General features: G+C 41.8%; 1 protein-coding gene across 1 annotated transcript in view; it reads left to right on the top strand.

The window, feature by feature from the left end:
• Window positions 1-14,489, top strand: part of LOC102444253 (cytotoxic and regulatory T cell molecule) — a 28,593-nt gene extending 14,104 nt beyond the window's left edge. The window contains exons 4-14 of the mRNA XM_075916487.1: window positions 1,195-1,338; window positions 3,919-4,080; window positions 4,763-4,837; window positions 4,939-5,034; window positions 5,831-5,935; window positions 7,030-7,131; window positions 8,303-8,395; window positions 9,160-9,264; window positions 9,788-9,934; window positions 11,964-12,047; window positions 13,834-14,489. Coding sequence (XP_075772602.1) covers window positions 1,195-1,338; window positions 3,919-4,080; window positions 4,763-4,837; window positions 4,939-5,034; window positions 5,831-5,935; window positions 7,030-7,131; window positions 8,303-8,395; window positions 9,160-9,264; window positions 9,788-9,934; window positions 11,964-12,047; window positions 13,834-13,964 — 1,244 coding nt within the window. The 3' untranslated portion in view covers window positions 13,965-14,489. The remainder of the gene's footprint in view (window positions 1-1,194; window positions 1,339-3,918; window positions 4,081-4,762; window positions 4,838-4,938; window positions 5,035-5,830; window positions 5,936-7,029; window positions 7,132-8,302; window positions 8,396-9,159; window positions 9,265-9,787; window positions 9,935-11,963; window positions 12,048-13,833) is intronic.
• Window positions 14,490-14,784: the final 295 nt, after the last annotated feature.

Raw genomic sequence — 14,784 nt, 5'->3', positions numbered from 1 at the left:
AAGAGTTATACTTTATTGTGATTGTGTAGTTTGATTCTGAAAACCTAAATGGTTAAAAGAAACCATTTTCTGGTTAGGGGGCCAGATCATAGTTCAATGCTATTTTTAATTGCTCCATCAATTGCTGTGAAGTTATGAAAGCTCATTCAACTTTAGTCCTTTTCTTTAGTGAAGCAGTTGAAATGTTTTTAAAGGTGATAGATATGGGTAATTAGTTAAACAGTTGTGGCTTATATTAAAAACCCTAATATATGTTTTATGCCCTATCTTTCTTGCAGTGTATTGGAGAGATAGAAGGGGCCACGTCATGAAATGGCAGCATCTGTGAAAGATATAAAACAGGGAAAGAGAAGGGAAGCTTTCTGGGCCTTTGTAGGAGCTAGCCAGAATGTCTTGGGCTTCACAAAATACAGGGCACTGATTTCTCCTACTTAGGGCTGTGACTGTCTGAAAAGCTGCCATGTGGAACTATTAGTTCCATCATAGACGAGAGCTGCAGAACCACATCGGAAACTGGCCATGACAATGGCCAAGAGAGAAACTCAGCAATCAGATAGGGTAGGGAAGCTAGTGTACCAGTCTTCAAAGTCTGAAATACAGGGTTTCATGTGCCAGCAAGTAAATAAAGTACCGTAAACGCAGCCTAGTGTGGATGGTAGGCCAAATTCTCTGCCCCCTCTCTCGTGTCCTTGGGTAGTGCAAGATGGAATCTGGCTCTAGCTTCTTTGCTGGGGAGATCCTGGTGTGGAGGTGTTCCGAGTGAGTGCAGAGATGGCATAGTACAGTTCCCCCACCACCATCCCTGCTATACTTCATCTCCAGCACCGGGGAAAGGGAACGACTGTGGGAGAAAAAGGCAAAACACACTGTGCTCTAGCTATGCTTAGCTTTGGTGAACAATCCACTGGAAACTGCTGCCAGCTCACACAAGTCATGATAGCCTCTATGCTGCTCTAACCAGGGCTGGGGCCAGGGAAAGACTCAGGTGGGCATGCCCAGTTCTGTGCTTAGGGACTGTGTCTTTATATGTATCTCTATACTGCCAAGCAAACTGGATCCTGCTCCTGTCTGGGGTCTCTAGATGCACCCTTAACTTAAATAAATAATAATAATGTGAGAAACATGCACCCAGTCATGAAACTGATTGCACAAGAGTGTAAGAGCCTAATCCCATCATGCATTTCTTTGTTACAGCTGCTCCCTCCAAGCCAGTGTTGGAAGTATCAGAAATTAGAACCGATGGTGAAGAAGAAAAGATTGTACTGAGCTGCTTAACCTGGGGAAGTAAACCTCCTCCTCAGATTACTTGGCTGCTAGATAATGGGCTAGAAGTCTATGGTGAGTTTTCAATGGCCACAGGGTGGCATTTGCTTGAAATATTCTTGTCAGCCATTTATGTACTGTACAAACACCACTCAACCTAGGGATGTTAAATATCGGTTAATTGGATAGTCGAGTAACCTCATGAATTCTTATCGGTTACTTAACTATTCTATAGTCCCCAGGGGCGGGGCCGGCAGCCAGTGCGCTCTGGCCTCACTCCGGGGGAGCCCCTGCCACTCCGCGCTGCTGCCTCTTTATCAGAGGCAGCAGCACTGGGTGTCAGGCAGGAGCTGGTCTGCAAGTGGAGCCAATTTAAAAAACAGCTCCCCTCGTGTACTAGCTGCCTGTCGCCTTATGTTGCTGCCTCTGATAAAGAGGCAGTAGAATGGGGCGGCAGCAGCTCCTGTTTAAGGGAGGGTCTAAGCTCTCAGACCCGGCACGATGCGGAAATGAGCCACTGCCAGGCTGCCTGCCCGCCTGGTTCCTAATACACTTTAAAATGCAGCGGGGGTAGGCCAGCCTGCTAAAAAGTTTATTGGTGATGATGGGGGGGAGGGAATGCATGTAGTCTATAGCATTAACCTATAAGCTTTTGCTTATCGGTTAATCAGCTACACTGTTACATCTCTAACTCAACCACAAAGGCCTCAGCACCCAAAGTTGGAGGTCTGAGAATTGCATGCAAGTGCTAAATCCTGGGGAGACCTTTCCTTAAAGGGAAGGGATTGACATGATTATTCACATTAGAGTCACGCAGCTAACAGCGCTTGTAAGGTACAATTTTCACAGCACAGAGAGAATTAGAAAACCCTCAAACTCCCTCTGTGACTAACCACATTTTATAGACAGGAGGTCAGAAGAATACAGAGGTTAAGAGGCAGATTCTGTTCTGAAATTCACACTGAATGTAGCACTTATCCATGCCAGTAGTTCCACCGCTTACTGAAGTTCCACTATCTGCCTCCTATTGTCATTTAATGAAAAGCCCTCTTCCCTGTAGAGCTCTGAACACATGTATCTCGAGGGAGAGCAAGGGGCTACCTTGATTTTACTTGCATGTGGTGCAAACAACTGCTCTAAATATTGCGATCAAATAACAACTGCCTTGCTGGCAGGCGTAGCAATGTATGTTAGAGGAAATGCAAGACACTGTCAGCATGTGTGGGACAGATATGAAAGAGTAAGTGTGAATGGTTTCCTCTCTTTACTTGCTATTTTGTATCACGACGTGAAGATTATATTTCTATTTTGGATCAGGAAGTAAAGCTTACAAGTCTTCACCTGTAATCTTGGTAAAATATACATTTCAAGAGTTCTAGTTTAAAGGAAACTGGGGGGATTAGGAGTTGTTCATTCTATTTTTAAAGTAATAAAGTTGTATATTATATGGACAGTGTTACACCATACAACCCAGAGAGATCTTTTATAGCTTGCATAAATGCTGTGTTATTTCAAAATAATGTGTTTTGCTTAGTTGGTTAGTTTGATTCACTGAGGCCTGGAGAATTTTAAACTGCTGCTGACTTATGTCTGATTTTGCCATTTGGATCTTTATTTAATGAGGGTGGTGTGATCACAAGCCGGGGCATTTTATATCTGATGCAATGTGCCCTTTGACCTTAAGTCACATGGGCATCTGGAAAGTTACATCTGCAGTTGTGTAACTAAAGATCCATATTGTTGCAGGCTTTTTTGTTTGATATCTGAGCAGACTTTTATGATGCAGGATTTGATATTAAAGAATGATGATGAATTCGCTCAACTGTTTGCAGTACACTACATGCAAGTTAAATGGAGTGTAGTTTTGAATGGAAAAATATTTTTGTTGGGTAATAAATTAAATCTCCTCCTTTAAAGAAGGCTGTAAACTAAGTTAAGAAACCAAGGGATTTCTCTGATTGCAAAGTTATAAATACTACCAGAGTTAACAGACAGGGCCGGCTTTAGGCCGATTCATCCGATTCCCCTGAATCAGGCCCCGTGCTTAAAAGGGCCCTGCGCCCTAAATCCGAAAGTGTGCTGGTGTGCCAGGTGCGCTGCGGGAGAGGGCGTTAACCCCGGAGGAGTGCGGCGCTTCTCTGCACTGCAGGAGGGGTGAGTCGGCCCCTGGGTTTTAGTGAAGTAGAACCAAACTTGTAGGGTTTTTTTCTCCAGTGCACCGTAGCATGTAGATTGCAATTAAGTGACTGTAAAAACATGATTTCTGCTCAGCACTTATACGTAGGATTGCCAGATATCGTTACAAAAAATCCCCAACAGGCAGGGAAACAAACTTGTTAAGCAAAAAAAAAAAAAAAAAAGTCATTGCACGTGTAAATTACCGCACTCCTCGCTCCCCTCACAGATGCCGCCGGCCATCCATCCAAGGAAAACAGAAAATACTGGACATTTTACATGTCCGGTATTCTCTGGGTTTTTTTACCGGACGGAAGGCCAAAATACTGAACTATCCAAGTGAAAACCAGACATCTGGCAATCCTACTTATGTGTTGCTTGAGCAGACCAAAAGTAAAGCAGATTTATGACTGGAATGTTTTTCTTTAAATTGCTTCTGACTGTTACGCACTTAAATGTTTTCTTCAAATGGTTACTTAGGTGACACCAAACACAAGTTTGAACACGGTGGAAAGAAATGCAACACAACCAGCACGCTCACAGTCCGTGCTTACAACCAGGATTCAACAGCCAGTTGTGTTATTCATCATGAAACCGTACAAGAAGGAAAATTGACAGCATCCTTCCAGTTTAAACATTTCAGTAAGAATAGTATTTATTTAAGCATTGGTTGATTGATGGTGATTCCTTTTAGTATTTGAGCTTGAAAAATAAGACTCTCACTTGTATGGTGCTTTTCATCAATAGATCTCCAAGCATGTTGCCACACACATCAGTATTATCAGCCCCCCTTTTACGGATGGGGAAAGTGAGGCACTAAGTAACCTCAGCAAAGTCATCCACAAACAAGGAAGTGAACCTAGGTCTCGAGTCCTAAAATAAGACTCTATTAGGCCATACTGAATTACTCCAGTATCTCCCTGCATATGCACTGACACATAGCTGAACCTGTGGTCTATCATTCAGAAAGTCTCTTCAGTGTGAATTCTGGTTTTGGAAGACAGTGCTCTCCAGTGGTTAAAGAATGGACTTGGAGCTGGATTCCAAGCTTCTACTACTACCTGTGCCTCTTACACACAGTGAACCTGATCCAAAGCACATTGAATTCAGTCAAAATTCTGGGTCCATGTGTTACACCACACAACCCAGAACACTGGAACATTCACTTCTGCTCCTTGTATCTCTGTTTACCATCTGTAAAATGGGCCTAATACTTATTTACCTCCCATACATACTGTTAGATATGGTTAATGCATGTAAAGTCCTTGGAGAGCTTCAGATGAAAGAAACTAGAAAATGTTGAAGTACTATTATTATTTTCCAGTGACTACTTCAAGCTCAGCTCCAAATATGCTAGAAATAAGTACAAAGACCTCTGAGAATCCTCAGCATTATGTGGGTAAGTACAATAATAAAAAAGCCCCTGACTTTTTAAAAAAGATGTTTTATGAATTATCGTTTATTAATTTTATCTCTTTAATGCATTGGCTGTTTCCACAGAATCTACTCCAGAATCTATAATACAGACATCACCTGCGAGCATATCTTTAGCAACAAGTACCCAACAGGAAGTTTTCTCTTCTCAGGCAACCGTTGGTAGGTTCCATGTTTTAAAATCTTTTCACTGTTGTAAATTAAATAATATAAACAGTAGAACAGTGCTAAATTAAGGCAATCTGGGGTTTAACGGAGACAGATTCAATTACTATGACTGCTTGGCCAATATTACTTTTTGGCATTTATATGACCACATGATTGTGAAATAAATCATATAAAATTATTTGTAAAGTGCTTTTGTAAAGCTAAAATGGGCAGTCAAAATATATTCAAAGATAATACTGACTATTGCTTGCATTATGTTTAGAAGCGTGTTCTTCTTTTCCAGTGATTGCTACAGAGTCCAACCCAAATATTAGCACAATCTTCTCTCAAAATCCTCTGCACTCTACTTAAAATTCATATCTGTTATTTTGGAAAAAATATATAGTTGGTCCCATATAAAAACTTAGCATATGTCTACACTGTGGGGGTTAAAACTCTGCTGCGTCCAAGGAATGCGTTTGCTCTTCTGTTTTTTTTTTTGCAGAAGAGCAAACACGCTCTTTCTGTATTCCTTGTTCTATAAGGGATAAGGGCTCCAACGAAAAAGGAGGCTTTTCTGCTATTTGGCACCCTCTTCCGGAAAAGTGATCGGAAAAAGCTAGGCAAATTGTGGAGTGCAATTTGCGTTGCTTTTTCAGAAAAACAACCCCCTATAATGTAGACCTAGCCTTAGAGACAAATATCTCTGGAGCTTGGGATATTTCAGATTTGAATTCCAACTTTCTGGGCTGGATTTATTTCTAAAATATGTCTTCCGATTTCTTTGTCTTTTTGGTGGATATTCCTTTAGAATCCAGCCAACCAGACTTTTCTACCACTGTACCTGAGAAGCCATCTAGCCATCTACCAGCAATACCTACCCAGCAGAGGGAACTACCAGTGAACACAACTATTTGTAAGTAAAAATTTCTTCTTAATGGCATTAAGGTGATTTGTTAAAATGTCACATGAGGAGCAGACGGAAATGCTGCTGAGAACGAATTTATATTCCAGCTGTTACGAAGATCCTTGAACCACAAAACACAATAGTTGTTATACACAGGTGAACATTTTATAACTGCATCCATCCTAGAGAAATACTACCCCTCTCCGCTTGTCTCTTTGAGTATGTCTGCACTGCAGCATTATTTCGGAATAACTGATGTTCTTCTGAAATAACAAAATGTGCATCTACACTGCAAGCTTTAATGTCAAAATAATGTTGAGCTGGAGAACTTCTTATTCTGACTCATGGTAACCCTCAATTTACGAGAAGCAAGGGAAGTCAAAGGAAGAGTGTTCTTTCAACTTCCTGCTGGGTAGACAGCGCCAAAAGCCAGATTAAGCTATTTCAACTTCAGCAACACAATTGATGTAGCTGAAGTTGCGTAGCTTATTCTGACCTTAGCCCTGTTGTGTAGATGTGTCCTTTCTTTGTAGTGAAGACAAGCATATGGGACCAGTGGTCGTGAATTTATTAACACCTATCCCTGTGGATGCACTAGGTGGCACTGTGCCACAGGCTGACAGAAAATAAGCATGGTCAACACATCTTAAACTGTAAAGTTATTCAAGTGGTAACAAGTAGGCTTGTACCAGATATAAGGAAGGGGGAGAGGGCTGCATTACTACCATGTAAATTATGTTTTGTTTGACATGAACTTTCCAAACTTTAAAAGGGGTCTGGCTGGCTGGCTGTGCCCTTATTTTATGGAGATTTTAAAATGGAAATTAGCTAACTTTTTTTTAATGTCAGTACAATTTGACCCAGAACCTCAAAGGTGCTTAGCTGTCTAACTCATTAATTTCACTGAATTTGGGCACCTAAACAGCTTAAAGGATCCTGGCCTTTGTGCCTTTGAGACCTCTCCAACTGTGTATGTGTGTGTGTATGTATATATGTGTGTATATGTATAATGTTATAGACAGACAGCATATAAACTAATTGTTTTACAAATGAGTTTAATTTATACACTGTCTATACACTGTGTTTTGTTTTCATTTCTACAGGGTCAGAAGTTACAGTAACTTCAACAGTGAAGGACATTTCTAGTTCAGAAGAACCATCAACAAGCAGTGAATCAGCTACTCAGAATGCTAACAGCACCATTGGTACATGTACTAATGAATGTCTTTGTAAGCAGAATGCCCATATGCTGTAATGAACAGGACTGGTAGACAGGAACTCCACTGTTCTAATCCAGGATCTACTACTGACTTATTCCATTACCTTGGGGGAGTCATTTAAAGGCTCCACTGAGCCTTTATCAAAGGCTCGGGAATTTCAATGTGCAGTTCCTACAAGGCATCCACATCCCCTCATGATTTTGAAAACCTCGACCTCTGATTCTGGTTCTCTACTGTAAAACGGAGTTCATTAATGTTCACTTGCTTATGGGGCCATTTGAGAGTCAGCTACAGTGGCTGTTGCACAGTGCTCTGAAGTCTAAGTATTGTTATGATTAATATTAGCTAAAGAATTGGATGGCTTGTCTGCCATGGGAATTTACATGAGCCAGGAGTGGGAAAGAACTGAGTAAGACCATCAAGGTTTGGTGCTAAGGGACAAATTTGACTCCCAACTCCATGGCCACAGGGTTTTTACTCCTTCCCCACAGTGGAAACATTTTGTTTCAACCGCACAAAGGTTAGCTGGGTTCAAGAGAGCTGTGCATCTCTGAGTGGTTCAAAGCACAAACAAGGCCAGAGGCTTCACCACTATTAAGTCCTGAATGTCAGGGCTGTATTAGAGACAAGCAAGCCTGTTCCTACCATTGGGCTTATGTAGTCTATGGCAAAGGACTTCGAGAGTAAGAACATTCCCTGACATCTTCCCCATGCTTGGCCCAGAAACTCCAACTGAAAGCTTGATTTTACTCTTAGGAAACAATGGGTTACAGGATAAGTTTTGGTTCTCAACTGCAAAATCATTCACTTGAGGAAAAAATAAAGCATTTCCTCACTTTTTTGAAATGTGTAAGTGATTTAGAAGCACAAATCCTTTTGACTTTCAATGTGATTTCTGTGTCTAAATTTCTTGGACCCAAGAAGGTTTTAAGGATGGCTTTAATGATTTGAGCCATTGGCACTTATGAAAGCTCTGTCCTTAAATGGCATTTATTAGAACCGTAGCTAAGAATTTTCATAAAACCCATTGTTAGACTCCTGAAATACTGCCGTAGTAAGGTGGAATTTTGTTGGGTCTGTCCACAGTTTGGATGCCTGATCAGACTATTGAAAGGGAAAAAGTAAGTAAAAATATTTTCTCCTTTCATGTCTGCAGAAAGAACTTTGAATATCACAGAAGAAACATCTTTTACAGATACACCAACAATAAGCAATGAACAATCAACTCAAAACTCCACAATCATCACTGGTAAACTTTTTAATGATGGAATAACATAGTAATCTAATGAACTGAACAAAGTGCTGGGAGCCAAGAATTCAAATTCTAAATTCACTTGTAACATTGGATCACACTGTAATATTGGTCAACTCACATTACTTTGTTTTCCAGTTTCCTCAATTGTAAAACAGAAATAACACTTGCAAATCTTCAGGTACATCTACATAGCAGTGTTATTTCGGAATAACATTAGTTATTCCGAAATAACATAGCCCGCATCTACACTACAAGCAGTTATTTTAACAATGTCGAAATAATGTCAAGCTGGAGGACTTCTTAGTCTGACTCCTGTAACCCTCCTTTTACGAGGAGTAAGGGAAGTTGGAGCAAGAGTGTTCTTCCTCGGACTTCCTGCAGTGTACACAGCGCCAAAAGCTGAAATACGCTATTTTAACTTAAGCTATGCAATTGAAGTAGCACAGGTTGCGTACTTTCATTCGACTTTAGCCCTGCTGTATAGAGATACCTGACGAGACCTATTCTGAGGCTTAATTGTTTGATCATCCTGTTCTCTAGCATGGATAGAAATCTCCAAGTTTTATATTTAACACTAAAGAATATAGAGCTGGATCTTCAACTCATATAGATCAGCATAGCTCCATCTATCCCAATTTACATCCGTTGAAAATCTGACTCATACACATTCCTCGGAATCATTATATTTTGAATTAATACTGTAGTGTGTAAACAGACCGTGATTGGGCTAATCAGAGATACACTGTTCATTTCTACAGGAGCAGAAATCACAATAAATGTGACATTTGCAGAAGAAACCTTTGGGACAGAAGAATCATCAATAACCCATGAAGAAACAACCCTGAATTCTAATGCTACCATCAGTAAGCACTTGTTAATATTAAACTCTAAATGGGCCTTCCTGAAGTCAGCCTGGCTCCCAGCAGCAAAGTGTCTACATTACCAAATCCACCATGAAGGACACTATGGCATTCCACAAGGCAGAACGGAAAAGTCGACAAAGGCTTCTGTTGTCAACCGCGAAGGGTCCAGACTACCGTGCTGTGCCGCCAAATAGATGATCAGCATAGCGCAGCAGCCATTTTGATGTAAATGAAGCGGCGAATATTTAAATCGCCATTTCATTTTCCTATGTCTATGCCTCTGTTGACGGAGCCATGTAGTCTAGACATACCCTATGTTCTCAACACAAACTTGAGCAACAATCTAATCATTAGTCTTAAAAATGATCTCCCATTATCTGTCATATGCTCCTTTATTTCTGATGAACAGGCGTGCATTCCTGTCATATCACTTAGCACTATCTCGAATAGACAGCCCTCATCTTCTTACCTAAAATTCATAGTTAGTAGCTACTTAACTGTATTCAAAATATGTCTTTTATAGAAACAGATCTTAATTCTGAAGGAATCAGACAAAGGGAAACAAGTGTTTTGTTACCAGTCCTGGTAGCTGTCCTCATCTTTGTGATGCTCATCATAGTCCTGCTCTTCATGAGAAAGCTGAAAAAAGCACATGGAGTCTGGAAGAGAGGTGAGTGACAGCACAATCTAAATCTCCAGTACAGGCAGTTCCCGGGGCTTACGAACGGGGCTTTTCTCGCCCCCAGAGGACGCGGGCGGCGGGACCGCCCAGACACGCCGCGGTCCCGCCGCCCGCATCTCCCTGGTCTGCTGGGGGGGGGGGGGGGGCGCAGCTAGTGCACCCCCCCCCCCCCAGCAGACCAGGCTTTTCTCGCGGACGCCTGTGGTAGAGCAGCTGGGGCGCTGCCGGTTGGTCCCGCAGCGCCACTCCTCGGCGCTACTGGACCAACCCGGCAGCATCCCAGCTGCTCTGCCCCAGGCATCCCCATGTCAGCCGCTGCTGGTCAGTTTCAGCAGCGGCTGAATCAGGACGCCTGGGACAGAGGAGCTGGGGTGCTGCTAGGTTGGTCCAGTAGCGCTGAGGAGCGGCGCTACTGGAGCAACCCAGCAGCACCCCAGCTGCTCTGCCCCAGGCTTCCCCATGTCAGCCGCTGCTGAAACTGACCAGCAGCGGCTGACTACAGGAAGCCCGAGGCAGAGTTGCTCTGCCCCGGGCTTCCTGGAATCAACCGCTGATCAGTTTCAGCAGCAGCTGACTTGGGGACATCTGGGATAGAGCAGCTGGGGTGCTGCCAGGTTGGTCCCCGCAGCGCCGAGGTGCGGCGCTGCGCTGCGGGGACCTACCCGGCAGCGCCCCAGCTGCTCTGTCCCAGGCGTCCAGATTCAGCTGCTGTTGAAACTGATCAGCGGCTGATTCCAGGAAGCCTGGGGCAGAGAAACTCTGCCTCGGGCTTCCTGTAGTCAGCGCTGGTCAGTTTCAGCAGCGGCTGAATCTGGACGCCAGTTCCGACTTACGTACAAATTCAACTTAAGAACAAACCTACAGTCCCTATCTTGTACGTAACCCGGGGACTGCCTGTAATGTCAGTGTTTAGGATGGATGTGAGGGATTAGATAGTTGAGGTGGTTGGTAACATCATAAAGGACCCTTGCATGTCTAGATCATTGGTTAAAAATCAAGCCTGTGTCAGAACCGAAAGTTGTTACAAACTTCAGGACATAGGTGCTGGAACAGTTTTTATAGTGGGGGTACTATGAGCCATTGAACCAAACTGGATTAAGTGGAAACCACTTTGTGTTGGGGAGGAGGGATAGCTCAGTGGCTTGACCAGTGGTCTGTTAAGCCCACAGTTGTGAGTTCAATCCTTGAGGAGGCCATTTGGGGCAAAAATTGTCAGGGATGGTACTTAGTCCTGCTATGAAGGCAGGGGACTGGACTCAATGACCTTTCAAGGTCCCTTCCAGTTCTAGGAGATAAGCAATCTCCATTCATTTGTATTTTTAACCCTTTTTCCCTTCTCCTCCGCATCCCTAGTTCAAGCACTTTTGGGTCAGGATCCAAGGGGAAATGCCTAGGGCCTCTGGCCACATCTCAATGGACAACAGTCTTTATCACAAAAGCCTCCATCAATGACTGGCACTAATTGGCTCAGCTGCTCCTTTTTGGCAGTACAACTAAGCTACATCTACACTGCACAGTTATTTTGGAATAAGCTATTCCTGAATTTTGAAATAGCACGTATACACTGCAGGGAAGCCTCAAAATGCGTCCGAGGCAGGCTTCCCTAATGTAGACATGCTATCTGGATTTAGAGCCCCAGGAGGAATAACTGAGAATGGCCCTGGTGAGGGACTATTTCAAAATAGCAGAAGTGGAGCATCTACACACGCCTTATTTCAAAATATCTATTTCGGAATAGACGTTATTCTTCATAGAATGAGGCTTACAGAAGTCAGAATAAGCCATCCATTATTTCAAAATTATTTTGAAATAAAGGAATTGCTGTGTAGATGCTCACATAGTTATTTTGGAATAACAGCTATTATTCCAAAATAACTTTGCTGTGTAGACACACCCATACTGTGCTCTGACCACAGCATATCCTTCTCATTCAAGATTTGGGCATGTGCAGAGGGAGAGGGGGGCAAATATGTGAAAAAAAATCACAACATAGTGTTTGCTTATGTTATCTGCGCAGAAAATGACACTTCAGAACAGACGCTGGAGAGTTACAAATCCAGGTCTAACGAAGACAATCAAGCCGTTGAGAAGAATGGTCAAGGTAAGCTACCACCACTACCCTCGGTCATTAAAATTCTTGTTGCAATCCGAGTTTTGCTACTGACTTCAACCAGAGCAGATTCATGCTACCCTCAATGTTTGAGAAAGATTTGCAAGCTGTAAATCTTATGCGTCAATCATGCATTTTAGTTAAACCTTCTGAGTAGCCCACTGCCCAGTACAGACACACGAGCACTTTAACAATCTCTCAGATTCATCCTTATAACTGGGAACCCCATGAGAGATTACAGTGATGCTTAAAGCTTTTGCCTGGGATTTTCAAAGGAGCCTAACAGTTAGTTGTACAAATCCCATTAGAATTTAACAAGACCTGAGTGCCGAATTCCCATAGGTGTCTTTCAAAATTACAGCTTTCTATTTGGTTTTTATTAGATGTGTTTGGTAGTTATTTTGTGAACATGTATTATGAATGAGAAATGCTCATTTAGGGGTGACAGGGTATGAATGATATGGGAGAGCAAGGAAATAAGGCTGCGCTTTCCCCAAAACATTACAGGTGATATAATTCTGCAAAGTAGTGGCTACCCAAATTTCAAAACACTTCCTTGGCTACATGCCATGAATAAAACTAGGGAGCTGGGGGATATTCCATGACTTGCAGTCCTTAAGTCAAGACTGGGGTCTTTCTAAGAGACTGCCACAGCTCAAATAGAAGTCATGGGTTCAAAGTAGAACTTATTGGGTAAAGCTCCTTGTCTCATGTTATCTATGAGGTGGGACTAGGTGATTGTAATGCTCCTTCTGGCATTAAGAGCTATAAATATTTACAGAAATATTTTATCAAAAATAGATACACATGTAATATTGGTGAGACTTGTACCTTTTTTAGATGAACAGAAATTGCTTGTTTGCTGATTTCATAACACCACCCACCCAGGCTGTCCAGCTGCTGCCTGAGTGAGTGGAGGAGGGGGCCACATTGAACCCACTACTCTGTGCTCTAGAGGCTGATGCCCTATCCCCTAAGCCACTCCTTCAGCAGGGCTTTTATTCCTGCCTTCTAAATGTGGGAGCCAGCTCCATCCCTGGGGCAGCTGGTGTTGGCTGAAAAAAAGCAAATATTCTTGTAAAAAAATGGGAAAAGGTTTTATACTTAACATTGTAAAGAGGTGGCTGGATTTGGTGCTCCTGAGAATCCATTAGCAATGCTTGCTTTCAAATAACGATTTAATCAGCAAACGCAACCTGCACATCCTCAGTTTTGTCTTCACTTTGTAGTTACAGAAAAACCCAGCTGTAGGTTGCCTTTTAAAACTCTGTGGGACACCTTGCTATAAAATGTATTCCTGGAATCTAAAGAAACACATGCAGCTTCGTAGTTTAAAAGCTGGACTAGTTGAAAAAGGGAGTACAATTTGCCAACAATTTTACTATAAAATAATTCATTTTTAAATAAAAAATGTCAGTAACTTTCTTAAACTTGACAAATTTTGATCAGCTCTGTGTAATGGGTTGAAAAATGAGGGAAGAAAAAAAGCAAATATTCTTGTAAAAATGGGAAAAGGTTTTATTTCAAAATGCAGAGTATTTCAACCAGCCTTAATAAAAAAGAAACAATTATTTTCTTGACCATAAATTAATTTATATTGGATCATGTCTTCCTGCTCAATCACTCTTGAAAATTGCTAGAGTTACTATTACTGTAATATCTATACACCGTCACTTTTAAAAAATGTATTTATCAGTGATGTTAAAGGATGAATTTTAGTCAAAATAAATCCCCCAGTCTATGTACGAACTTCAACAAATATGAATTTATCTTCCAGTTGCCAATACGAAGCCTAATATGCAATATGTAACTGAAGGATATGCCGAAACAGTAAAGAGGAATTCAGAAGAAAGAGATGTTTCAGCATTTGAGAAACACCTGGTGTGTGGAAAAGAAACTGACGTATAGTAGTCAGTATTTGTTGACAATATTGTATGATGTACAGAATTAATATGGTATGTTCTCATATTTATAGTGTGACTGATCTGATGGTATGTAAAACTGTCAGTCTGATGTATCAACATCATAGTCTGAGGATTTCAGACAGAGGTAGAAATGCTTGATCTCACCTTGGATGGATCACCATGTTAACACTGTAAAGAGGTGGATGGATTTGTTGCTCCTGAGAATCCATTAGCAATGCTTGCTTTCAAATAATGATTTAATCAGGTATTTAAACCAGCAGATTTAATTAATGTGTATCATAAATGGATCAGACAAGTTTCAGAGCAAGTTATTTCAGCAATGAGGGTCCTGATAATGGAATGCACAGCCAGCCAATTGCAAGATGCAAATTTACTGGGAAGTTTATGCAACAGTTGTACAGCCACCTGAGACACATTGTCTACAGTAGGGCTACTCAACATATGGCCCGTGGGCTGTATGCGGCCCGCGGCCTGTTTGTTTGCAGCCCACGGTGCAGTTTGGGTTATGCGGGGCTCAACATGCAACCTGCGGGTGGGAACCAAAACACAAAAGTATAATGGCCTTCTGTTGAAATGAGTTTTAGTAGTTACATTCCTGGACTGTCATTGCTCATTAAAAGTGCTGTCAGATGGGTAGAAATCGGGTAACTATTACATTTTATTAATATCAGCAGAACTGACTTAAATGGGGCCTGTGTATTGTATAGTCTTGCCTTAAACTTTGTATTCATACCCATCCAAGTGAATAAGCTATTTGCATATATCTGCATATATATTTGCATGTATATACAACCACACTTAAG

This window comes from Pelodiscus sinensis, unplaced genomic scaffold, assembly GCF_049634645.1.
Source record: "Pelodiscus sinensis isolate JC-2024 unplaced genomic scaffold, ASM4963464v1 ctg35, whole genome shotgun sequence".
Taxonomy (NCBI): domain Eukaryota; kingdom Metazoa; phylum Chordata; order Testudines; family Trionychidae; genus Pelodiscus; species Pelodiscus sinensis.
This window is presented reverse-complemented; position numbering and strand designations above follow the sequence as displayed.